The sequence below is a fragment of the Lethenteron reissneri genome, chromosome 68, assembly GCF_015708825.2.
Source record: "Lethenteron reissneri isolate LAM-NWPU_2019-01 chromosome 68, ASM1570882v1, whole genome shotgun sequence".
NCBI lineage: Eukaryota > Metazoa > Chordata > Hyperoartia > Petromyzontiformes > Petromyzontidae > Lethenteron > Lethenteron reissneri.
In genome coordinates this window covers 6,184,700-6,209,927 of record NC_083846.1, presented here as the reverse complement: position 1 = coordinate 6,209,927, position 25,228 = coordinate 6,184,700, and the positions used below count along the sequence as shown (strand labels likewise).

Sequence of the window (25,228 nt, the reverse complement as noted above, 5' to 3'; positions counted from 1 at the left end):
GAGAGGAGGCGGGGGGCAGGAGAAGCGGAGACGACTTTACACAGCAACAGGGAGCGGGAGCAGGAGGAGGATCTCATCTTCTGAGTCGACTTTGCTGGCGCCACTAACTTGGAGGTCTCCCGTAAGTTGATGTCGCCGCTTAGCGGATCGTCAGCGGGGTTCTACGCGCGCGCGCTTGCCTCGCTACGATGCACGTTGCTCCTTTTCGTAATTTTTTGCATTATTTTTCCGTTATTTTTTCTGTGAATTTTTCCATAATTTTCCTGTAATTTTCTATATTTTTCCGTAAAATTTTCCATAATTTTTTACAATTTTTTCCGTAAAATTTTCCATAATTTTTTTCCGTATTTTTCTCCCATAATTTTCTCCCCATAATTTTTTGGGCGTTAATAATCCCGCCGTGTCGATGGTGTTCGATCACGTTCGCGTGTTTCACACTCGGAGTCGTCGTATGGGAAGGCCACAGTCAGGTGAGTGACCGGGAAGATTTACGGATGTTTGTTTTTAACCCTCTCCATCAACATCGCAGTCATAACTTCATTCTATATCCACTGCTGGATGAAGGCCTCCACAAGCCTCCACCACCATCACCATCATCGTAGCAGCCATGGTCACTCCATTTTTATTTGACTTTTATTAATTTTAATTTTAATTTTTTACCTACGTGACTTTGCCAAAAAAACCTAAGAATATGGTCACTCCACAGCTGGATGAAGATCAACATGATGATGTCATTCGCCCTCCGTGTGGTCTCTAATCCGCGTGCCCCCCCTCTCTCTCTCTCTGCGTCTCTTCTTCGTTTCTGCGTGGAACTGCCAGCAGGCATCTGTGCGTGATGTGTTTGTTGTTGTTGCAAACTTCTCAGGTTGTTGTTGTCGTTGTCGAAGGAGCGTGCCTACGGCACGATGCGTCTCCTAAGATTCATAATCTTTGTAGGAATACGTAGGGAGGTGAATGATGTGATGGAGGTGATGGAGGTGTGGAGGTGATGGTAGGTGAGGGAGGTGAGGGAGGGGTGGTGAGGGAGGTGAGGTAGGTGATGTAGGTGATGGAGTGATGGAGGTGAGGGAGGGGAGGGAGGTGATGGAGGTGAAGGAGGTGATGTAGGTGATGGAGGTGAGGGAGGTGATGGAGTGATGGAGGTGAGGTAGGTGATGTAGGTGATGTAGGTGATGGAGGTGAGGGAGGTGATGGAGGTGAGGGAGGTGATGTAGGTGATGTAGGTGATGTAGGTGATGTAGGTGATGGAGGTGATGGAGTGATGGAGGTGATGTAGGTGATGTAGGTGATGTAGGTGATGTAGGTGATGTAGGTGATGTAGGTGATGGAGGTGATGGAGGTGATGGAGGTGATGTAGGTGATGTAGGTGATGTAGGTGATGGAGGTGATGTAGGTGATGTAGGTGATGTAGGTGATGGAGGTGATGTAGGTGATGTAGGTGATGTAGGTGATGGAGGTGATGGAGGTGATGTAGGTGATGTAGGTGATGTAGGTGATGGAGGTGATGTAGGTGATGTAGGTGATGGAGTGATGGAGGTGATGTAGGTGATGTAGGTGATGTAGGTGATGTAGGTGATGGAGTGATGGAGGTGAGGTAGGTGATGTAGGTGATGGAGGTGATGGAGGTGATGTAGGTGATGGAGTGATGTAGGTGATGGAGGGTGAGGAGGATGAGGGAGGTGATGGAGGTGAGGGAGGTGATGTAGGTGATGTAGGTGATGGAGGTGATGGAGTGAGGGAGGTGATGTAGGTGATGTAGGTGATGTAGGTGATGGAGGTGAAGGAGGTGATGTAGGTAATGGAGGTGAGGGAGGTGATGGAGGTGAGGGAGGTGATGTAGGTGATGTAGGTGATGGAGGTGATGGAGTGATGTAGGTGATGTAGGTGATGGAGGGTGAGGAGGATGAGGGAGGTGATGGAGGTGATGGAGTGATGGAGGTGAGGGAGGTGATGTAGGTGATGTAGGTGATGGAGGGTGAGGAGGATGAGGGAGGTGATGGAGGTGAGGGAGGTGATGTAGGTGATGTAGGTGATGTAGGTGATGTAGGTGATGGAGGGTGAGGAGGATGAGGGAGGTGATGGAGGTGAGGGGTAGTAGGCGGGGGAGCTAGAACTGAAGTCTGCGTGTCTCTCTCTCTCCGTGGTCGCGTGGATTCTTTGGCTGTTTTTCCCTCCTCCACATTTAGAATCAACGTCCACGCGTTCAGAGTTATTTGTTGGCTGCTTTCAATGTCCATTTGTGAAAGCCAGATCGATTCTGAAAAAAGATAGAGCAGCTCAGTGAACTTGAACTATGCATCTCACTGTGACTATATGGGTGTGAGTCTATGGGTTGCTGTGTGCGTCTATGGGTCTCTGTATAAGTCTATGGGTTTCTGTGTGAGTCTAAGGGTTTCTGTGTGAGTCTATGGGTCTCTGTGTGAGTCTTTGGGTTGCCGTGTGAGTCTATGGGTTTCTGTGTGCGTCTATGTGTCTCTATATGAGTCTATGGGTTTCTGTGTGAGTCTATGGGTCTCTGTGTGAGTCTTTGGGTTGCCGTGTGAGTCTATGGGTTTCTGTGTGCGTCTATGGGTCTCTGTACGCACCTATGTGTTTCTGTGTGAGTCTATGGGTTTCTGTATGAGTCTTTGGGTCTCTGTGTGAGTCTATGGGTTTCTGTGTCCGTCTATGGATCTCTGTATGAGTCTTTGGGTCTCTGTATGAGTCTAAAGTTCTCTATGTGGGTATGGATCTCAATGTGAGTCTATGCATATTTATTTGAGTCAGTGGGTTTCTGTGTGAGTCTATGGGTCTTTGTGTGAGTCTATGGGTCTCTGTATGAGTCTGTGGTTTGCTGTGTGAGTCTATGGGTATATTTGCGAGTTTGGGTCTCTATGTGAGTCTATGCATCTCCCTGTGAGGCTATAGGTTTCTCTTGCGAGTATGTGTCTCTACGTGGGTCTATGCGTCTCCCTGTGAGTTTATTAGTTTATCTTGTGAGTATGTGTCTCTATGTGAGTCTATGGGTCTCTATGTGAGTCTATGCATCTCCCTGTGAGTCTATAGGTTTCTCTTGCGAGTATGGGTCTCTATGTGAGTCTATGCGTCTCCACGTGAGTGTTATGGGGGTCCCTGTGTGAGTCGACGTGAGTTGACGTGACGACGACGGTTGACTCTGATGCGGCGTGCAGGGTTCCGCTGCGTGACTCCGTGAGACTCGTGAGGGACCGCGCGAGCCTCTCCGTCGAGCTGCCCCCCACCGCTCCTCTGTCGAGAGTCCGAGTGCCAAGGGGGCATACCAAGAGGCGACCGATGGCGTCGACGCTGGACCGATACTGCGGCTCCACTTTCTGGGTGAGGAGGCGCGCGGAAAAGGGCGGTGGCAGAGAAAGGAGGTGGGGAGGGAGCGGGGTGAAATGAAAAGAAATGAAAAGAAATGAAATGATAAAATAATTACACTTTGAAAAGAAATAAAACGGAGAAAGTAAAATAAAATAAAAATCTCAAACAATCTATATATAAAACAATCGATAAAAGCAATAGAATATATTGAAAAAAAGACAAATATATAAAATCGAATCAATAATATCTTTTAAAAAATAATAAAAATAATAAAAATAAAATTTACAGAAAATACATCAATAAAATATATTAAATTGATTGAAAATATACAAAGAAATACAAAAAATAATATATAATAAATAAACATGTATCGCACATTTCATCCCAAGGATCCCAATGTGCCCCCGAACTATGGAAAGCTGGGAGATGCCAAGGCAGATCCAGTGAGGGGGGTGGGGGGGGGGGCAGTGGGCGGAGGGGGGGCGTAGGGCAGGGGGCCCATTTTTAAAGCAGACAAAATTTTCAGGGCAACCTTTAAATATCTCTTAAAGATTCTAAATTGTCTCATCGTTATCTAGCGGTCAACGGCGTTCCATAGTCTCCATCGTCGCTGCACTCTGCGAAAGAAGCGATCGTCCCCAGGGACGGAGCCTTGCAGTAACACTCGACGCAGGAGGTCTTCAATGACAGGAGCCGTTATTTCTTCCGGCATGAGACACGCGCGGGTCTTCGGAGATTCCCTTCACTGCAAGCGTCCCGAGCTATGGCGTCCTCTCCCCACCTCCTTAAACAGGGCCTACGTTACTTACGAACTTCCAGAGATACGAAAAGATATGTCCATACGTCCAGTTGCCCGTTTGGACCGAGAGTCATAAGTGATCGCAGTGGTGGCATCTCCATCTGCAGAACGTGAAGGCGTAGTGGCATCTACATCTGCAGAACATGAAGAACCAGTGGCATCTACATCTACAAGAGATTATACAACTTTTAAAGCTATTCCCCGTGTTTAGTGTACACGCTGTACAAAGTGTTTGAAATCGACTGGAGTAAATTAGGGACTTACAAATAAATCGACTTACGAACAGACCTCTGGAACCTAACCATTTCGTACGTCGACGAGTCCCCGTATATCCCTCAAGCCCCCTGTTTCGAAAGTTATTTGACCTTCCCCTTTCCCCTCCACCCAATCACCTTCCCACTCTCTCCAGCAGGTCAACCTGACCGACCGACCCCCGTGTCAATCATCCCTCAGTTTCCCCTCCCCCTCCATGTTTGTATTTCTGCTTGCAATGTCCTTCCATCGATGTCCCCCCTGCCTCTGACCAATTCCCCCTTTCAGGGCCCTTTAAGTGAACAATCAGAGGGTGCTTTGGTTTAATACTTCCCGATCTATCTGTGTCTGCTGGGTCTCTCTGTGAGTCTATGTGTCCCTGTTTGAGTCTATTGATCTCTGTGTAAGTCTATTGATCTCTGTGTGAGTCTATGGATCTCTGTGTGTGTCTGTGGGTCTCTCTGTTAGCCTGTGGTTCTCTGTGTGAGTATATGGCTCTCTATGAGTCTTTGGCTCTCTGTATGAGTATGTGGCTCTCTGTGTGTGTCTCTGGGTCTCTGTGTGAGTCTGTGGGTCTCTGTGTGAGTCTATGTGTCTCTCAGGGAGTCTCTGTGTCTCTGTGTGAGTCTATGGGTCTCTGCCTGAGTCTATGCGACTCTGTGTGAGTCTATGGGTGTCTGTCTGAGTCTATGCGTCTCTGTGTAGTCTTTGGGTCTCTCTCTGAGTCTATGCGTCTCTGTGCGAGTCTATGGGTCTCTGTCTGAGTCTATGGGTCTCTGTGTGATTCTATGGGTCTCTGTGTGATTCTATGGGTCTCTGTGTGAGTCTATGGGTCTCTGTGTGAGTCTATGCGTCTCTGTGTGAGTCTATGGGTCTCTGTGTTAGTCTATGGGTCTCTGTGCGAGTCTATGGGTCTCTGTCTGAGTCTATGGGTCTCTGTGTGAGTCTATGGGTCTCTGTCTGAGTCTATGGGTCTCTGTGTGAGTCTATGGGTCTCTGTCTGAGTCTATGGGTCTCTGTGTGAGTCTATGGGTCTCTGTCTGAGTCTATGGGTCTCTGTGTGAGTCTATGGGTCTCTGTCTGAGTCTATGGGTCTCTGTCTGAGTCTATGGGTCTCTGTCTGAGTCTATGCGTCTCTGTCTGAGTCTATGGGTCTCTGTCTGAGTCTATGGGTCTCTGTGTGATTCTACCTATGTACGTTAAACGTCTTTCCCACTGTACGTAGCCAACCGTGCTAATCGGAGGTCGTGTTCCCACCTCCCCATTCCCTCTCTCCCATTCCTCCCCACTTCATCACCCACCTACCCACCCACCCCCACCCCACCCCATGCGTCCTCGCCTCATCAAGAACTCATCGCTGCTGGAGACGGAGACGCCCGACCTCACGGTGTGCTTCGAGCAGACGGTGCTCGTCTGGGCCCCGCTGTCGCTGCTCTGGCTGCTGGCGGCTCCCATCCAGCTGGCGAATCTGTGGGGCGTGCCGAGCGTGACACGGCCTGTCCAGCCGCGGCGATTCAGCTTCCTGTACATCGCCAAGCAGGTGACTTGTTCCCATCCCCAAGCAGGTGACCCGTTCCCATCGCCAAGCAGGTGACCCGTTCCCATCCCCAAGCAGGTGACACGTTCCCATCCCCAAGCAGGTGACACGTTCCCATCCCCAAGCAGGTGACACGTTCCCATCCCCAAGCAGGTGACACGTTCCCATCCCCACTTAGGTGACACGTTCCCATCCCCAAGCACGTGACCCGTTCCCATCGCCAAGCAGGTGACACTTTCCCGTCCCCACTCAGGTGACACGTTCCCATCGCCAAGCAGGTGACACGTTCCCATCCCCAAGCACGTGACCCGTTCCCATCCACAAGCAGGTGACACGTTCCCATCCACAAGCAGGTGACTCGTTCCCATCGCCAAGCAGGTGACACGTTCCCATCGCCAAGCAGGTGACCCGTTCCCATCCTCAAGCAGGTGAAACGTTCCCATCCCCAAGCAGGTGACACGTTCCCATCGCCAAGCAGGTGACACGTTCCCATTCCCAAGCAGGTGACCCGTTCCCATCGCCAAACAGGTGACACGTTCCCATCCCCAAGCATGTGACACGTTCCCATCCCCAAGCATGTGACACGTTCCCATCCCCAAGCAGGTGACACGTTCCCATCGCCAAGCAGGTGACACGTTCCCATCCCCAAGCAGGTGACACGTTCCCATCCCCAAGCAGGTGACACGTTCCCATCCCCAAGCAGGTGACCAGTTCCCATCTCCAAGCAGGTGACACGTTCCCATCTCCAAGCAGGTGACGCGTTCCCATCTCCAAGCAGGTGACAAGTTCCCATCTCCAAGCAGGTGACACGTTCCCATCCCCACTCAGGTGACACTTTCCCATCCCCACTCAGGTGACTCGTTCCCATCCCCACTCAGGTGACACGTTCCCATCCCCAAGCAGGTGACACGTTCCCATCGCCAAGCAGGTGACCCGTTCCCATCCCAACTCAGGTGACCCGTTCCCATCGCCACTCAGGTGACCCGTTCCCCTCCCCAAGCAGGTGACACGTTCCCATCGCCAAGCAGGTGACACGTTCCCATCGCCACTCAGGTGACACGTTCCCATCCCCAAGCAGGTGACACGTTCCCATCGCCAAGCAGGTGACACGTTCCCATCGCCAAGCAGGTGACGCGTTCCCATCGCCAAGCAGGTGACACGTTCCCTTCCCCAAGCAGGTGACACGTTCCCATCGCCAAGCAGGTGACACGTTCCCATCGCCAAGCAGGTGACACGTTCCCTTCCCCAAGCAGGTGACACGTTCCCATCCCCAAGCAGGTGACACGTTCCCATCCCCACTCAGGTGACACGTTCCCTTCCCCAAGCAGGTGACACGTTCCCATCCCCAAGCAGGTGACACGTTCCCATCCCCACTCAGGTGACACGTTCCCATCCCCAAGCAGGTGACACGTTCCCATCGCCAAGCAGGTGACACGTTCCCATCCCCAAGCACGTGACCCGTTCCCATCGCCAAGCAGGTGACACGTTCCCATCCCCAAGCAGGTGACATGTTCCCATCGCCAAGCAGGTGACACTTTCCCGTCCCCACTCAGGTGACACGTTCCCATCGCCAAGCAGGTGACCCGTTCCCATCCACAAGCAGGTGACCCGTTCCCATCGCCAAGCAGGTGACACGTTCCCATCCACAAGCAGGTGACCCGTTCCCATCGCCAAGCAAGTGACCCGTTCCCATCGCCAAGCAGGTGACCTGTTCCCATCCCCAAGCAGGTGACCCGTTCCCATCGCCACTCAGGTGACCCGTTCCCATCGCCAAGCAGGTGACCCGTTCCCATCGCCAAGCAGGTGACCCGTTCCCATCCCCAAGCAGGTGACACGTTCCCATCCCCAAGCAGGTGACACGTTCCCATCCCCAAGCAGGTGAGACGTTCCCATCCCCAAGCAGGTGACACGTTCCCATCCCCAAGTAGGTGACACGTTCCCATCCCCAAGCAGGTGACACGTTCCCATCCCCACTCAGGTGACACGTTCCCATCCCCAAGCAGGTGACACGTTCCCATCCCCAAGCAGGTGACACGTTCCCATCCCCACTCAGGTGACACGTTCCCATCCCCACTCAGGTGACACGTTCCCATCCCCACTCAGGTGACACGTCCTCTATGTGAGTCTATGGGTCTCTATACGAGTCTATGGGTCTTTGTTTGTAGGTCCTCTATGTGAGTCTATGGTGCTCTGTGTGAGTCTATGGGTCTCTCTGCGAGTCTATGGGTCTCTGTGCGAGTCTGTGGGTCTCTGCGTGAGTCTGTGGGTCTCTGCGTGAGTCTATGGGTCTCTATGTGAGTCTATGGTGCTCTGTGTGAGTCTATGGGTCTCTGTGCGAGTCTATGGGTCTCTGCGTGAGTCTGTGGGTCTCTGCGTGAGTCTATGGGTCTCTATGCGAGTCTATGGGTCTTTGTTTGTAGGTCCTCTATGTGAATCTATGGTGCTCTGTGTGAGTCTATGGGTCTCTATGCGAGTCTATGGGTCTTTGTTTGTAGGTCCTCTATGTGAGTCTATGGTGCTCTGTGCGAGTCTATGGGTCTCTGTGCGAGTCTGTGGGTCTCTGCGTGAGTCTGTGGGTCTCTGCGTGAGTCTATGGGTCTCTATGTGAGTCTATGGTGCTCTGTGTGAGTCTATGGGTCTCTGTGCGAGTCTATGGGTCTCTGCGTGAGTCTGTGGGTCTCTGCGTGAGTCTATGGGTCTCTATGCGAGTCTATGGGTCTTTGTTTGTAGGTCCTCTATGTAAGTCTATGGGTCTTTATGTGAGTTTATGGGTCTCTGTGTGAGTCTATGGGTCTCTTTGTAAGTCTATGGGTCTCTGTGTGAGTCTATGGGTCTCTATGCGAGTCTATGGGTGTTTGTTTGTAGGTCCTCTATGTGAGTCTATGAGTCTCTATGCAAGTCTACGGGTCTCTCTGATTCTGATTCTGGCTACGCCACACCACGCGCCAAATCACCGCGTGGCGCTTCTGGGCGTGCTACTTCTGCGGCCGTCTGGAACGCTCTTCCCTTCCGATATTCGGAAGCCACTGGGAGCCATGATGCTTCTTTTACATCATCATCATCCAGATTGACAAACTCATCTCTTTAGAACTGCTGCTTGTGTTTAGTTCGTTGTCTTTCACGCCAAACCTCCGATGGGCGCGTTTGTCGACATGCGGTGGCGCTAAAGAGGTTCAACGTACATAGGAGGGTTGATGGATCAAAGACAAAGCTCCCCCGCATAGCCTTCACAGGCTGTTGTGGCAAGTGTTGTGAGCGAGTAGCACTTATGAAGGCCGGCACGGCACATGAGGGGGTGGGTGGCCAGCACCACGCCAGGCCGCCTTTGTCTCTCCGGTGGCGAAATTCTACACGCGGCCACATCAGGTTACTAATTTGAGGCCGAGTCGACCTAGGGGAAGCCCAGGAGCGGATTCAGATAATCGTCACTGGCGATGGTGGTGGCCGTGAGCGGCAAACTGAACTCTGGTCGCAGGGTTCGTAGAATCATTGCGCCAACCACTGCACCACGTGGGCAGACAAAGGTCCCCCGTATAGCCTGTGACAGAGTGTTGGGGCAAGTGCTGTGTAGCGGGGAGCAGCGCCAATGAAGGCCGCCAATGAAGGCCGGCACGGCGCGCGAGGGGGTGGGTGGCCAGCACCCCGCCCAGGCCGTCTTTGTCTCACCCAGCGGCGATGTTTCTGCACACCGCCGTTTGACGCTGAGTCGACCTAGGGGAGTCCCGGCAGCTGTTGTTGGATGGCCGTGGGGGGGGGGGGGGCGAATCAAAGTCGGGTCGCCGAGCTCGTAGCGAGACAGCCAACGCAGGGGCTTTGTGAACCCGGCGACCTGAGGTTAAGTTTATATTGGCACTTAAAATGCCTTCAACTGTCAGCTCGTGTTGCAGACTGAATATATGGGCAATAACGGAAACAAACTGACGGGATAACAACGATAAAATACAAACACTAGCCTAGGCAATGTAAGGGATATTGCAATGTTGCGGGGTGTCGTGAAACTAGCAGAGATCTTTGTGTCTCTGTGTGAGTCTATGGGTCTTTCAGGGAGTCTATGGTTCTCTTAGTGAGTCTATGTGTCTTTGTGTGAGTCTATGGGTCTCTGTGTGAGTCTATGGGTCTCTGTGTGAGTCTATGTGTCTCTGTGTGAGTCTATGTATCTCTGTGTGAGTCTGTGGGTCTCTGTGTGAGTCTGTGGGTCTCTGTGTGAGTCTGTGGGTCTCTGAGTGAGTCTGTGGGTCTCTGTGTGAGTCTATGTGTCTCTGTGTGAGTCTATGGGTCTCTGTGTGAGTTTATGTGTCTCTTAGTGAGTCTATGTGTCTCTGTGTGAGTCTATGTGTCTCTGTGTGAGTCTATGTGTCTCTTAGTGAGTCTATGTGTCTCTGTGTGAGTCTACGGGTTTCTGTGTGCGTCTATGGGTCTCTGTGTGAGTCTATCGGTCTGTCAGGGAGTCTATGTGTCTCTGTGTGAGTCTGTGGGTCTCTGAGTGAGTCTATGTGTCTCTGTGTGAGTCTATGTGTCTCTGTGTGAGTCTATGGGTCTCTGTCTGAGTCTATGGCTCTCTCAGGGAGTCTCTGTGTCTCTGTGTGAGTCTATGTGTCTCTGTGTGAGTCTATGGCTCTCTGTGTGAGTCTATGGTTCTCTTAGTGAGTCTAGGGGTGTCTGTGTGAGTCTATGTGTCTCTGTGTGAGTCTGTGGGTCTCTGTGTGAGTCTATGGCTCTCTGTGTGAGTCTATGGCTCTCTCTGTGAGTCTATGTCTATCTGCGTGAGTATATGGGTCTCAATATGATGAGTCTGTGGGGAACTATGTTAGTCTATGGCTCTCTATGCAAGTTTACGAAACTCTGTGTGATGAGTCTATGGGTCTCTGTGTGAGTCTATGGGTCTCTGTGTGAGAACCATAGGCTCACTCACGCAAATATCCATAGACTCACACAGAGACCCGTAGACTCACACAGGAACACAAAGATGCACACAGAGATCCGTAGACTCACTGCACAGACACCTATAGACTCACCACACAGAGACCCATATACTCATCAAACAAAGACCCATAGACTCATCACACAGATATCTATAGACTCATGCACAGATCTATATACTCATACAGAGACCCATAGACTCCCACAGAGACCCATAGACTTCCACAGGGACACAGACTCACACGGAGATACATAGACTCATACAGAGACCCATATACTCTCACAGAGACCCATAAACTCACACAAAGACCCATAAACTCTCACAGAGAGCCATAGACTCACACAGAGACCCATAGACTCACACAGAGAGTCATAGACTCACACAGAGACCCATACACTCACACAGAGAGCCATAGACTCACACAGAGGGCCATAGACTCACACAGAGAGCCATAGACTCACACAGAGGGCCATGGACTCACACAGAGAGCCATAGACTCATACAAAGACCCATAGACTCACACAGAGAGCCATAGACTCACACAGAGGGCCATGGACTCACACAGAGAGCCATAGACTCACACAGAGAGCCATAGATTCACACAGAGAGCCATAGACTCACATAGAGAGCCATAGACTCACCTTACCTCCAAGATTTAAACCCGGTACTCAAATGCAACAAAGGAGTTCACGATCTCAGCCCGTTCACCAATGACTGCACACAACACACAAAACACACAACTCACACACAACACACACGCAACGCACACAACCCACACAACACACACACAACACACACACAACACACACAACTCACACAACACACACACAGCTCACACACACAACACACACAACACACTCACAACATACACACAACTCACACACAACACACACACAACACATACACAGGCGGTGTAAGTGTTGAGGTGCAATCCACGACTCCGAGGCAGGTTGCTGTTAGGGGCTCACGGCACGTTTATTTAAGGGCTTTCGCCAAGTTGTTCAGGGCTTACGCGAGGTGGATAAGGCTTATGCCGAACCAACACCCCCCTAGCCAATAACTCCCCCAGGGGACAGGGGACTGTGATCCCTTCACCACAGTTAGCCCGGCTCTCCACCCTGCCCTGGCCCGGAGACCACCCCCAACCTCGGCCGGTCGGGTGGCGTAGCCTCCCGTAGCCTCGTGTGTGGATCACCTACCCAGAGTCCCCACTCCCACCCCCGACGAACCCTGCTTCCATCCCGGGTCCCCCTTTAAATACCCCCCTGGGGGCTTGATGTCACCGTCCTCCACGGCCCGCCTGACGTCACGTCCCGCGACGCCACTCTCTCCGAGGGCGAGCGTGACGTGATGTCACCCACGTGACGTGATGTCACCCACTACTCCTCTACATCAGTATTGAACACCACACGTGGCCATTGTCTCGGCCTCGCTGTGCGCTGCGTTGCACCGCTAGCTGAGTAGATAACCTCGCGTCCAATAAACCCTCGGAGCCAGGGTGAACATCCGACTCCAAACGTCATTTATTGGTTTTAACGAGGTAACACTGGTGAGAAAACACAGATACATCATCTGTTATAACCCGGAAACACCAACACAATGAATGATACCACAGCATCATAAAATTGTCTTAGATAACATGTTTCTCAACAATAGACCCTGGAGGGGGCAGGCACCTGCATTACCACTGAACAACTATACAAGAGCATAAGCTGCTGTGTTACATAAGGCACACCGTGTAATCATCACACTGCACCCCAGATGCACAGTACTACACATAACACTGCACTATGAATGAGACATTTTGTCATCCTTGCTCTCCAGATCGCAATAAAGTTACTTGGGTACAAGTCTGACTCGACTTATTAGATTACAAGTAACATTCACAATAAGGAAAGTTGCAGGCTTCGTTGTTAACTAGGCCTCGTATTTATCATAACAATTTAACAGCATTATAAAGGCATTTACATCCTTATAACGGTCATTCTAACATTATAACAGCATTGCCAATATTATAAGAACATAAACGAACTTACAGACAATGATTCTTAAGGTCCCACAATGGACAATTGCGGCTGGCTTCTCTGGGACGCGATGTGTGCCGCCATCTTGAATTATGTGTGTAATGGCCGACGCCCGCGTGGTTGAGCGGGAATCTTAAATCGCAACTTCCTGGTCACGTGACCAAAATTAGCATCAATAACAGGAAATTCCTGTGTACATACGCCCCCCCCTCCATCTGCTGTGAGGTAAACCTCCTGCCGTGAGGCAGAACAGCCATTCACGCTCTCGGTGCAAGAGCAGCAGCAGCAGCAGCGACACTTCATGAAGTGTGGTTGTTGCCCGCGTTGTGTTGTTGTTGTGTGTCCTTGTTATGTATAGTTGCGTAACGTTGCTGTGTATCGCTGTTGTGTGTCGTTGTGTATTGTTCGTGTGTATCGGTGGTGTGTCATTGTGTATTGTTGATGTGTATCTTGCATCGCTGTGTGTGTCGTTGTGTATCGTTGTTGTGTATCATTACGCTACCTTTGGCCTCTTAACTGCTGTGCATCAGACGCGCTTCTACGCATTTACGATGTTTGTTGTTTTAGTGAGCGGGGTCGAGATAATGTTCACGACGCGTTATCCACGTGCGTGGACGCTCACTTACGCACGTGCGCACCTACAAACAAAATGAGGGTACCCCAATGGGTTCTGCCTTATCGCCAGTGGTAGCGAATTTTTTTCATGGAAAAATTTGAGACAGATGCCATCCAGACATCCACCCTACGTCCTTCCTTGTGGAAGAGACACGTAGATGACACGTTTCTCATCTGGCCACATGGCCTGCCAGCACTGAACCAATTTCTCAATGACATCAATTCCGTACACCCATCTATCAAATTCACCATGGAAGTGGAAAAGGATGGCACGCTACCATTCCTGGATGTTTTGATGGAGAAGAGACCTGATGGCTCGTTGGGACATTCGGTCTACAGGAAAGCCACCCACATGGATGCCTACCTAAAGCCTGACTCCCACCACCATCCAGCCCAGAAGAATTCCCTCATCAAAACCCTACACCATAGGGCCCGTTGCATCTCCGACCAGCAACACCTAGCCAGTGAGTTGGAGCACATACACCAAGCCCTCAGGATGAATGGATACTCGGACCATACAATCTGCAAAGCTGTCTCCCCAGCCATGCAGAGACAACCTTCTGAGGATCCAACCAATACCATCACTTTTACCGTACATAGCAGGGGTTACCAAAAATATTTCCAAAATCTTAAACAAACACAAGATCCAGGTTCGTTTCAACACAATACACAAACTCCGTGATTTAATCCCATCTGTAAAGGATGTGATTCCTGATATCAACATCATGCTAATCTCTCACATTGACATCATGCTAATCTCTCACATTAACATGCTAATCTCTCACATTAACATGCTAATCTCTCACATTAACATAGACACTTCCGTGCCCTGGTCGAGGAGGCCGCTCTCCTATCTTACAGCTACATGCTAATCTCTCACATTCACATCACTAGCCCCGGCCACTTCTTTATGACCCTTGGGCTACACCCATTTCAAACCTTTTTAAAACAGTCTGCATCAGCAGCAGATCATGTTTTTGGACCTTCCACTGCAACCAGGACCATCTCCAGTCGTCTTGACTACGTCTTGCCACTGAGTACAGATGGGGCTGGTCGAGAGAGTGAGGTTGACGCTGCGCAAATCACCCTCGCTTAAATCCAAGTTCTCTGCGCAAGTCTAGGCACGTTTTTTACCATCGTCATTATCCAAGTCCTGTGGCGGTGGGCGAGCGACGAAGCAGCAGGCTCGGGTATGCTGGAAGCTGTTGCTGCTGCTGCTGTTGCTGCTGCTGCTGCTACTGCTGTTGCTGCTGCGAGGATGACGAGCGGAGGAGTTCCGCGTGGAGATGGCTGGAAGCTCCTTTTGCTGACGAGACCAGCGGCGAGGTGCCGCAAGGTCCATTCGTGGCCCAGCCAACTTTGTGCGTGATGAGTGCGCAGAGGTCGCAACTGGGTACCCGATACCCGTACCCTACCCGATACCCGTACCCTACCCGATACCCGTACCCGGCCGGGTACGGGTAGCCGTTTGCGACCCTGGTGCAGACGGTTAGGGGTAGGCCGTGAGACACTGGTGAGTAACTGTTTGTCACTCATTTCCCAACGTCTTGTCTCTTCTCACAATTCAAGTTCCTAGAATCAACCCACCCGCGCTTGCAACATGGCTTCATCCCAGAGGTCGCAATCGGGTACTCGTACCCGTACCCTACCCTATACCCGGCCGGGTACGGGTAGCCGGGTATCGGGTAAGGTATGGGTACCCGTTTTCGACCCTGGTGCGGCCGGGTACGGGTATGGGTAAGGTATCAAAACCAGTTTGCGAGCTCTGCGAGTGTGACGGCCTTGACAACTCACCCCCGTTCCCGTGCAGGTCACGTTGGTGCTGCTCTTCGTGGCCGCGGTGGCGGCACTGGGCATCACCCTGTCGGAGGACTTCGGGCCGATGTGCGACCCAAAGCCGTGCGACGTCTCGGCCCCCATGCTCTACGTGAACCCGTGCCTCTACATGCTCACCTGGGTGAGTTTGGGGGTGGGCAAGCACCCACACCATACCCCGTGTGGTTACTGTCAGTGGTGCTGTTACTTCAGCACCCACCTGGGCTCATGGGCTCGCTCAGAGACCCACAGACTCGCATAGAGACCCCCTATCACTAACCCTACACCTATCACTAACCCTACCCATATCACTACCCCTACCCCTATCACTACCCCAACCCCTATCACTACCCCAACCCCAATCACTACTCCAACCCCTATCACTACCCCAACCCCTATCACTACCCCAACCCCAATCACTACTCCTACCCCTATCACTACCCCAACCCCTATCATTACCCCTATCACTACCCCAACCCCTATCACTACCCCAACCCCTATCACTTCCCCAACCCCTATCACTACCCCTCTCTATCACTACCCCAACCCATTTTAAGCCAGTATGAAAATGACAAAATATATGTACTAATATATATCTATGGGACCTTTTTGCCAGCATCGAAAATGATGAAAAACGAAGAATATATTTCAATGCAAGTATCAGAACACTTACAGTTGGCAAGAACGCATCCCATAGATATAACTGATATGAGTGTTCCAATACTGGCATTGTCTTTGAACTAGTCGCTATTCAGCGTTGTTTTCTGGCCTAGCACCGGTGGTGTGAGACTAGGCCAGTGTCAAATATTGCGTACACTACACTCTACACTACATACAACTTAAACAATGAAAAGTACTGCACGTATATATATAGAGACATGCGTCAGCCCATGCATATTGTAGTAGTAAGTACGGTACAGTTATTATGGTAACTTCATACAGTCGGATATTCATTGTTGTCTATCCGTATGTTTATGACAATTTCATATCGCAAACACGTTTAAAACACACGCAAAAAAAACATATACACAACACCGAAAACAATGTCAAAATGTGCAAAACAAATAAGCTATTTTAAAGAATCACTCACTAGCTTACATACCCGGCGTTGCCCGGGCCAATTTTTTTTTCTCAAAACTACTCTTAAAAATGTAACAGCAGTGCGTACTGACTGTGGAGGTACCTGCTATGATTACAGCAGTGCATACCGACTGTGGTGCTATCACTACAGTAGTACATGCTGACTCTATAGCAGTATTTATCGACTCTATAGCACAAAGTACTTACCTGACAGAGTGGCGTGGTGAGGCCTAGTCCCGTGCAGAGCCTCTGGCCTCGCCTAGATTGTCCAGCCGGCCGAGGTGGCACCTTGGCAGGTTGGGCTGCTACCACTGACCCCCCCCCCCCCAACCATGATCTCTTCGGCCGCTCTGCAGTAATATCTACGGCCTATAGTGGTAGCATCTACCGACTGTATAGTAGTAACTGCACGCATCGGGGTGGGGGGGGGGGACATCACACAGTGAAGCATTAATGTCAGCGTTTAGTGTATTTTTATAGCATTTTTAACACGAAAGAAAACGTCCCCCTCACTCCCACCGAAGGCGTGCGACTTGGCATGGGCCGTCCCCCCCACCAAAGGCGCGTGAGTTGGTGCGGTCGTGCACAGCGTCATAAGTAAACAATTAAATAATTAAATGGAAAGCGCACAAAAATCGCACTAAATCGCTGATTAATCTAATTTAAATTTGACGGATGTGAAAAAGGAAAAGCGCTTGCTCACCGCGGAGCTCACGGCGTGGTACCTTTTTAAATCCTTTATATTAAGTTCGCGTGCTTGCTTGCTTGCTTACGACCGTGCAAATCTTTCGCTCGTTTTTTAACCCACTTGCCGTGATCCAATCGAGCTGACATTTTCCACACAGACTCGTTGTGTGTGACAATTAATTTTCGTGAATTTTTTTTTTCCAAAATTTTACACTGTTTAGGGAAAATAAATTAAATATTTAATTACCAATTGCTTAATACTGGCAGACAATCATCTGACCCATAGATTGCAGCCATCTCAAGCCAGAGGACGAGAGAACTCTAGCCGCCACGCATATAAAGGATTTAGAGTGAAAAACTTTGTTTTTACGGGTTTACTTATTTTAAATCCTTATTATTAAGTTTGCGTGCTTGCGTGCTTGCTTGCTTAGGACCGTGCAAATCTTTCGGTCGTTTTTTAACCCACTTCCGGTGATCCAATCGAGCTGACATTTTCCACACAGACTCGTTGTGCCAGACAATTATTGTTCGTGAAAAAAAATTCCCAAAATTTTACACTTTTTAGGCAAAAAAAAATTATTTTACATATATTCAAATAGAACGCATTCATGGCTTTGGCTGAACGTCAGAGTGTAAGAGCCCAGAGCGTAACCCCTCCACAGGCCGTGGTGGAGTAGCGCAGTTGGTAGCACCCTCGCTTCCCATGCCAAAGGTCGTGGGATCGATCCCCGCGTCCTCCACAGGCGAATATATTTTTAAATCCTTTATATTAAGTTCGCCGCCACGCATATAAAGGATTTATAGTGAAAAACTTAGTTTTTACGGGTTTACTTGTTTAGCGTGAACTCCACTGTTGGAGAGTTAAATCATTCGCAAGTGCGCGAACACACACAAAGTCAGACACAAACCCACAAACAGACAATATTTTACTTTTTTTAATAGATGATTTAGTGATTATCCGGCGTTTTTGAAAATCCAGCATCCCCTGCCCCCGAAGCGACCGGATAATAATATAATCGATGATAATCGATGGTAATCGATTATTATTAGTATCCAATCACGTTTGATTGCATAGTTCTTGTGCTGTTCGCCTTTTGGGGCGTTGTTCTCCGGTCTAACACCGGCGGCGCAGACAGACAAGGCCATGGCAGAGGTTGTCCGTCTCTCTGGTGACTGATCGGCCCATTGTCGTTGTGTTCCCACTTAGGAGCCGTTCGGCTTACGAGCGGCTCTCAGGAACGAATTCCGTTGGTAACCCGAGGACTGCCCGCACACCGCGGTGGCTAGGAGATGTTAACTACCTCGTCTGGTACGCAGGAGGTCGTGGGTTCGATCCCGACTGACGTTGCCTGCTGTTGTATATTTGGAGTCTGCGTCTCTCTCTCTCCCCATGGCCGCGTGGAGTTTTGTCTCCGGGTTCTCCGGTTTATCCCCACCACAACTAGAATCAACGTCACCGCGCGTTCAGAGTTGTTTGGCTGCCGCTGTACACTTCCACGCGGCGATGATGTTGATGATAATAAGCAACATTGTCGAGCCGCGATTGTGGGTCAGGTCGCTTCTCAAAAACAGCTACATAGCTCAGTGGGAGCTGACCTGGTAGAATCATGAAAACTCATAGTTAGTACGATACCGAAGCACGCTTGCATGCATGTTTTTACCACACGCTTGATGATGTGTGGTTCACGTGGACTCGATGATGCCTTGCGACAACGGGTACTGCGTGTGCCTCTTTGGGTCGTTTGAACTTCTTGACACCTTCTGTATGTGTTGCCGGATAAGCGGACAGACGATTGTGTTTTCACACAAACACACACCTCTATATACACACACACACCTCTATATATACACAACAACAACTGCCATTCACCACTAAGTGGTGGTGACGTCACCACGACGCTTGTGCCAGGCCATGTGCACCTTGAGGCCACGTGAAGTGTTGAACGCACGCTGGCAGGAGGTCACGGGGCAGACCCAGCAGGTGCCACAGGTCGACTGACTGAGATGACTGAGATGACCGAGATGACTGGCTGATGCACCACCTGTGCCCCCTACTGTGCCAACTTGCTGTGCTTTAGCCACCCGGCGCTCCGCTCGTTGGTGGTAGCGTCGCTCCTTCGCCCTCCGTTGTTGTTGGAGGGCGACTGCCTCCAACTGCCCAGTAGCGGGATCACGAGCCTCCTCCACAGAGGCCGATCTTGACACCACTGGAACCAGTCATTGGCAAGTCCACTCAGTTCCACGTCCTCCTGTACCACATCACTCCATCTCTTCTCTAACCCGTGCCGCACCCGTTTATCCCCCTCGATCCGGCCAAACAAAAGCTGTTTGGGCATGCGGTGATTGGGCATGCGGGCTACATGGCCCAGCCAACGCAACCTTGCCTGCTGGAGGAGCTCACCGATGGGACTAAGTCCAGCTCTTTCGAGGATTTGTGAGCTTCCCACACAATCCAGCCTGGTTAAACCCAAGATGGATCGTAGGCAGGCCAGTCTAAATGTTTCTAACCACCGGAGATGTTCTATTAGGGGGGTCCACGTTTCGCAGCGTAGATAAGGGAGGGAATGACTGTGGCCGAGAAGACCTGAAGCTTCGTGCGGAGCGACAGTCCAGGTTGCTACCACACAACGCTACGCAACCGATGAAAAGATAATGCCGCTCGACTGATTCGGAGTGAGACCTCTGCTGTTAGACCAGAGCCGGTCATAAGCAAACTGCCCAGGTATGGGAAACACTCCACTCTCTCCACAACTGTCCCATCACCAATTGGGAGTTGTGGGGGTGGAGTGTCTGATGGTACAAAATACCCAGGCAGGTGCGTAGTTTTGGTGGGGCTGATGGTAAGGCCCCACCTCTTAGTGGCATGCTCCAGTTTCAGCAGCAGCGTCTTCAACTCCTCCTCTGAGTGAGCAGCTATTACCAAATCATCGGCATACATAATGTGGTTGACCAATAGGGAGCCATCCCTCGACTGCACCCGGGCATCGATCAGCCTCCCATTATATATGTACCAGATGGAGATTCCGCCGGTACAGCTACTGAATGCTTCACGAACTCCGTGCTCGAAATAGATGTTAAATAATGTTGGAACCAGAGGACATCCCTGTTGCACCCCAAGGTCAACAGGGAATGGTTCTGACTCCTGGCCCCGTAGTTTTAAACGGGCCCGCTCACCATCATGAAGGTCCTTAATGATCGTGAGCAGAGGGTCAGGGACTCCGAAAGTACGAAGAACAACCAAGAGCCCAGGCCTACTGATGGTATCCTAGGCTTTGACCAGGTCAATAAAGCAGAGATGTAGGTCTTGTTGGAATTCCCTACACATCTGCTGTAGCAGACGGACAGCAAATATGGCATCTGTGCAGGACCGCCCTTTCCTGAAACCGCATTGGGGCTCCGCAAGCCTCTCCTCAGCGTGCCTAGCAAAGCGATGTTGAATAATCCTTGCCAGGACCTTTCCCGGCACACTGAGGAGTGAGATGCCCCTGTAGTTGTTACAGTCTGTGCGGTCCCCCTTCTTAAAGAGGGGGACCACCAGGACAATCTTCTAATCCTGCGAAACCTGTCCAGTAGTCCAGACTGTTGTTATGATGTCATGTAGGGCAGTCGGTGCACAAACGCCACCCTCCCTCAGCATGTCGCTTGGGAGATCATCTCTGCCCGGGACCTTTCCTGGTCTCAGACTCTGGATCGCCTTCAATACTTCCTCAACAGATGGCACCTCAGCCAGCCACTCACAGGGGGTGACTTCTTCCCATATTTGAGGCACCGCAGCCTCAGCAGGGTCATCCCCACTTTGTGGCACAATGTTTTCCTGGATGAGGGATTTCCCCTCTCCCAGGACCTCACAGAAATGCTCAGCAAATCGGCAAATCTGTTCCTGGGGGTCGGAGATTGGATCACCGTTTTTTCCCCTAATGATGGTAATAGGTGTGGTGCTGCAGGTTACTTTTTTGATGGAGTTAAATAGTGATTTGTGATCGCGGGCCACTGAGGCAGATTCCACCTCCTCAGCAACCCGCGACCACCACCCATCCTTGCAGCGCCTCACGGCTCTCCGATCCTCCGAGCGAAGGCTGCGGTAAACCTCCTCATTCTGTGATGTGGGATGCTGTAGCCGATGAGAGTGGGCCTGTCGCTTTTTCTCAACTATCCTGAACACCTCCTTTGTCAGCCAGGGTCTCTGGGGAGATCTGGACCGCGTACCCAAAGCAGCCATTGCAGCTGCATGAGCCACAGTCCTAAACCTCGCCCATTTACCCTCGACATGGGGGGGTAATGCAAATCCCAGCTGCAAGCGATGATTAAATTCTTGCTTGCAACTTTCATCAGCTGAGACCATGCCACTTTAGGTTGGAATAGGGTCCTGGGTGTACACCCACCACCGGAGTGGAAGAATGGCAGGCGCATCTTACAGATGACTAGTCGATGGTCAGTGGGCAGATCAGCTCCACGGTAGGTCCTGGTGTCAAGGACATGGGCTCGCATCCGCTGGTTCGTCACAATGTAGTCCAGCAGATGTTCTTGCTTGGACTCGGCATGCATCCATGATGTTGTGTGGATGCGCCGATGCCGGAAGAGCGTGTTGGTAATTACAAGCCCATGGGCTGCACAACAATTCTAACAGCCTCCTACTGTTGTTATTGAGCTGATCTGGCCCATGCCTTCCAATCACTCCAGACCAGGTAGCAGCATCATGTCCAACTCAAGTATTTAAGTCACCGAACAAGATGACTCTATCCCGAGAGGCCACATTAGCCAGCACCTGTGACCAGAGGTCATAGACGGCATCTGACTCATCGGCTTTGCCTGCATCCCTCCACGGATGTTCGTCTTCGGTGGGGGCATAAGTAACCACGACTACCACTCCTCGCCTCCGGTTGATGGGAAGGCGAGCCCAAAGTAGCCTGGGGCTTACAGCTTCCCACACCTCACCGCCACGCTCCCACGCCCCCATTCATTCTTTTGTTCAGAAGAATAGCCACACACTGTTGTTTGTCAGTCTCCTGCCCCGAGTAGAGTACTGTCCACCCCTCATGGTGGCAGGAGCCAGAGTCGGTCCACCAGACCTCCTGAATGCCCAGATCCAGGCGGGGAGTGGCAGCCTCTCCTCCACAGTGAGCGTTCGAACATTCCACGTGGCCACACGAAGTGGCTTTTTGTTGTTTCTGGAGGAGCCCCGAGTGTAAAGATTGAATCTCCTGGCTCCGCCAAATGGGGTTTGGCCAGGAGACGTCATAGACGCCTGTCCCCCCGGGGCCTCCGGCAGAAGCTTATTAGTTACATATTTAATTCGTGGTTTAGTGGTAATTTATTGAAGGTGGAGGGGTTACCAGCCCTTCGCACCCGTCCAGAGCCCCAGTTTAGCCACTGTGCTGGTCACAGACGCCATGAGGTGATAAGCCAATCGGAATTAGCCCTCCGTCCACAGCACTGTCCACGACAGAGTTGCCCGTCCGGCACACACCTCTCTATACACACACACACCTCTATACACACAAACCTCTATACACACACACATTGTATAAAGTAAGATGTTGACTCACCCGCCCACCTTGTCCGTTGGTGTGTACTCTGCGTGTTGTTGTGTCCCATGTGTTGAGTTGTTTACCCTGTGTTGTTGTGTTGTTGTTGTTTACCCTGTGTGTTGTGTGTACCCTGTGTGTTGTGTCGCCAGCTGCTTCTGCTGGTGCTGGGCGAGGTGGCGCGTCGCCGTGGTGGTGGCGGCGGTGGCGGCGGTGGCCTCCTCTTCCTCTTCTGGCTGCTGCTCGTCCTGTGCGGGGCGCTGCCCCTGCAGACGCTGGTGCGGCAGCTCCTGGCGGGGGTGAGTGGCTGGTGTGGCTGGACCCCATGGGGTGAGTGGCTGGTGTGGCTTGACCTCACGAGGGGTGAGTGGCTGGTGTGGATGACCCCACGAGGGGTGAGTGGCTGGTGTGGATGACCCACCATGGGGTGAGTGGCTGGTGTGGCTGGGCACCCATGGGGTGAGTGGTTGGTGTGGCTGGACCCATGGGGTGAGTGGCTGGTGTGGTTGGCCCCCATGGGGTGAGTGGTTGGTGTGGCTGGACCCCATGGGGTGAGTGGCTGGTGTGGCTGGCCCCCATGGGGTGAGTGGCTGGTGTGGCTGGGCCCCATGAGGTGAGTGGCTGGTGTGGCTGGGCCACGATGGGTGAGTGGTTGGTGTGGTTGACCCCACGAGGGGTGAGTGGCTGGTGTGGCTGGGCACCCATGGGGTGAGTGGTTGGTGTGGCTGGCCCCCATGGGGTCAGTGGTTGATGTGGTTTGACCCCCCATGGGGTGAGTGGTTGATGTGGTTCCAACTCGATGGGGTAAGTTAACGCGTTTCTATTGATCACGTTCTCATGATCATGTAGGTATTGATCACATTGTAGGTATTGATCACGTTGTAGGTATTGATCACGTTGTAGGTATTGCTCGCGACATTGATCATGTTGTTATTGATCACGTGCTATGCCTTCATCATAATGTTATTGATCATAACGTTATTACGTAGTTGTTGATCGGTGTTATGATCACCGCACGGTTATTTCTTATTTTATTGATCGCATAGTTATTGAACATATTGCTGTTATTGTTCACTTAGTTATCTATCGCGCAGTCCTTGATCACGTTGTAGTTATTTATCGCGTTATTGATCGCGTAGTTAATGATTACGTTGTATTTATTGACGTCATTATTGATCGCTTAGTTGTTGCTGTTGTTGTAGTTATTGATCACGTGGTTGTTGTTGTTGTTGTTTGTGGCTGTGCGGCAGGTCGCTGGCGGCGGGGAGCGCCACTGGGTCTTCTTCGTCTCCTTCGGCCTCCAGGTCCACGCCCTCGTCCTGTTGGCCTTCGCCGACTCGGCCAGCGAGCCCGAGGAGACCAAGCCCTGCCAATTTGTACGAGCGCTGGGTGGTGGTGGCGGTGGTGGTGGTGATGGTGGTGGTGGTGATGGTGGTGGTGACGGTGATGGTGGTGGTGACGGTGGTGATGGTTGGTGGTGGTGACAGTGGTGGTGGTGGTGACGGTGGTGGTGGTGGTGATGGTGACAATGGTGGCGGTGATGGTGGTGGTGGTGGTGACGGTGGTGGTGGTGACGGTGGTCGTGGTGGTGATGGTGACAATGGTGGCGGTGATGGTGGTGGTGGTGATGGTGACGGTGGTGGTGATGTTGGCGGTGGTGATGGTGGTGGTGGTGATGGTGACGGTGGTGGTGACGGTGGTGGTGGTGGTGGCGGTGGTGGTGGTGACGGTGGTGGTGACGGTGGTGGTGACGGTGGTGGTGGTGGCGGTGGTAGCGGTAGTGGTGTGACGGTGGTGGTGGTGATGGCGGTGGTGGTGGTGACGGTGGTGGTGATGGTGACGGTGGTGGCGGTGGTGGTGGTGGTGGGGGGGTGGTGACGGTGGTGGCAGTGGTGGTGTGGCAGTGGTGTGGTGGTGGTGTGGTGGCGGTAGCACCGGGCAGAGATGATCTCCCAAGCGAAATGCTGAGGGAGTGTGGCGTTTGTACACAGACTGCCCTACATGAGATCATAACAACAGTCTGGGCCACTGGACAGGTTCCGCAGGATGGGAAGGATGCCCTGGTGGTCCCCCTCTTTAACAAGAGGGACCGTTCCGACTGTAACAACTACAGGGGCATCTCACTCCTCAGTGTGCCGGTTAAGGTCCTGGCAAGGATTATTCAACATCGCCTTGCTAGGCACGCTGAGGAGAGGCTTGCGGAGCCCCAATGCGGTTTCAGGAAAGGGCGGTCCTGCACAGATGCCATATTTTCTGTCCGTCTGCTATAGCAGAAGTGTAGCGAATTCTAACAAAATCTACATCTCTGCTTTATTGACCTGGTCAAGACCTATGACACCATCAGTAGGCCTGGACTCTGGGTTATTCTTCGTGCTTTCGGAGTGCCTTACCCGCTGCTCACGATCATTAAGAACCTTCATGATGGTGAGCGGGCCCGGGTAAAACTACGTGGCCGGTAGTCGGAGCCATTCCCTGTACACCTTGGGGTGCGACAGGGATGTCCTCTGGCTCCCACATTATTTAACATCTATTTCGACCACGTAGTTCGCGATGCCTTTGATGGCTGTATCGGAGGAATTTCCATCTGGTACAGATACAATGGGAGGCTGATCGAATGGCTCCCTATTGCTAAACCATGTTATGTATGCCGAT

The 25,228-nt window shown here is 51.5% G+C and overlaps 1 protein-coding gene across 1 annotated transcript; it reads left to right on the top strand.

Annotated features, from left to right (window-relative positions):
- Positions 1 to 24,680, top strand: LOC133360325 (ATP-binding cassette sub-family C member 2-like). Its single transcript, XM_061578973.1, has 7 exons — positions 1 to 121; positions 3,171 to 3,333; positions 5,721 to 5,912; positions 15,280 to 15,426; positions 22,729 to 22,875; positions 23,827 to 23,952; positions 24,663 to 24,680. Exons 2-7 carry the CDS (start codon positions 3,292 to 3,294, stop codon positions 24,678 to 24,680), a joined length of 672 nt encoding a protein of 223 aa, XP_061434957.1. The 5' UTR covers positions 1 to 121; positions 3,171 to 3,291.
- Positions 24,681 to 25,228: the final 548 nt, after the last annotated feature.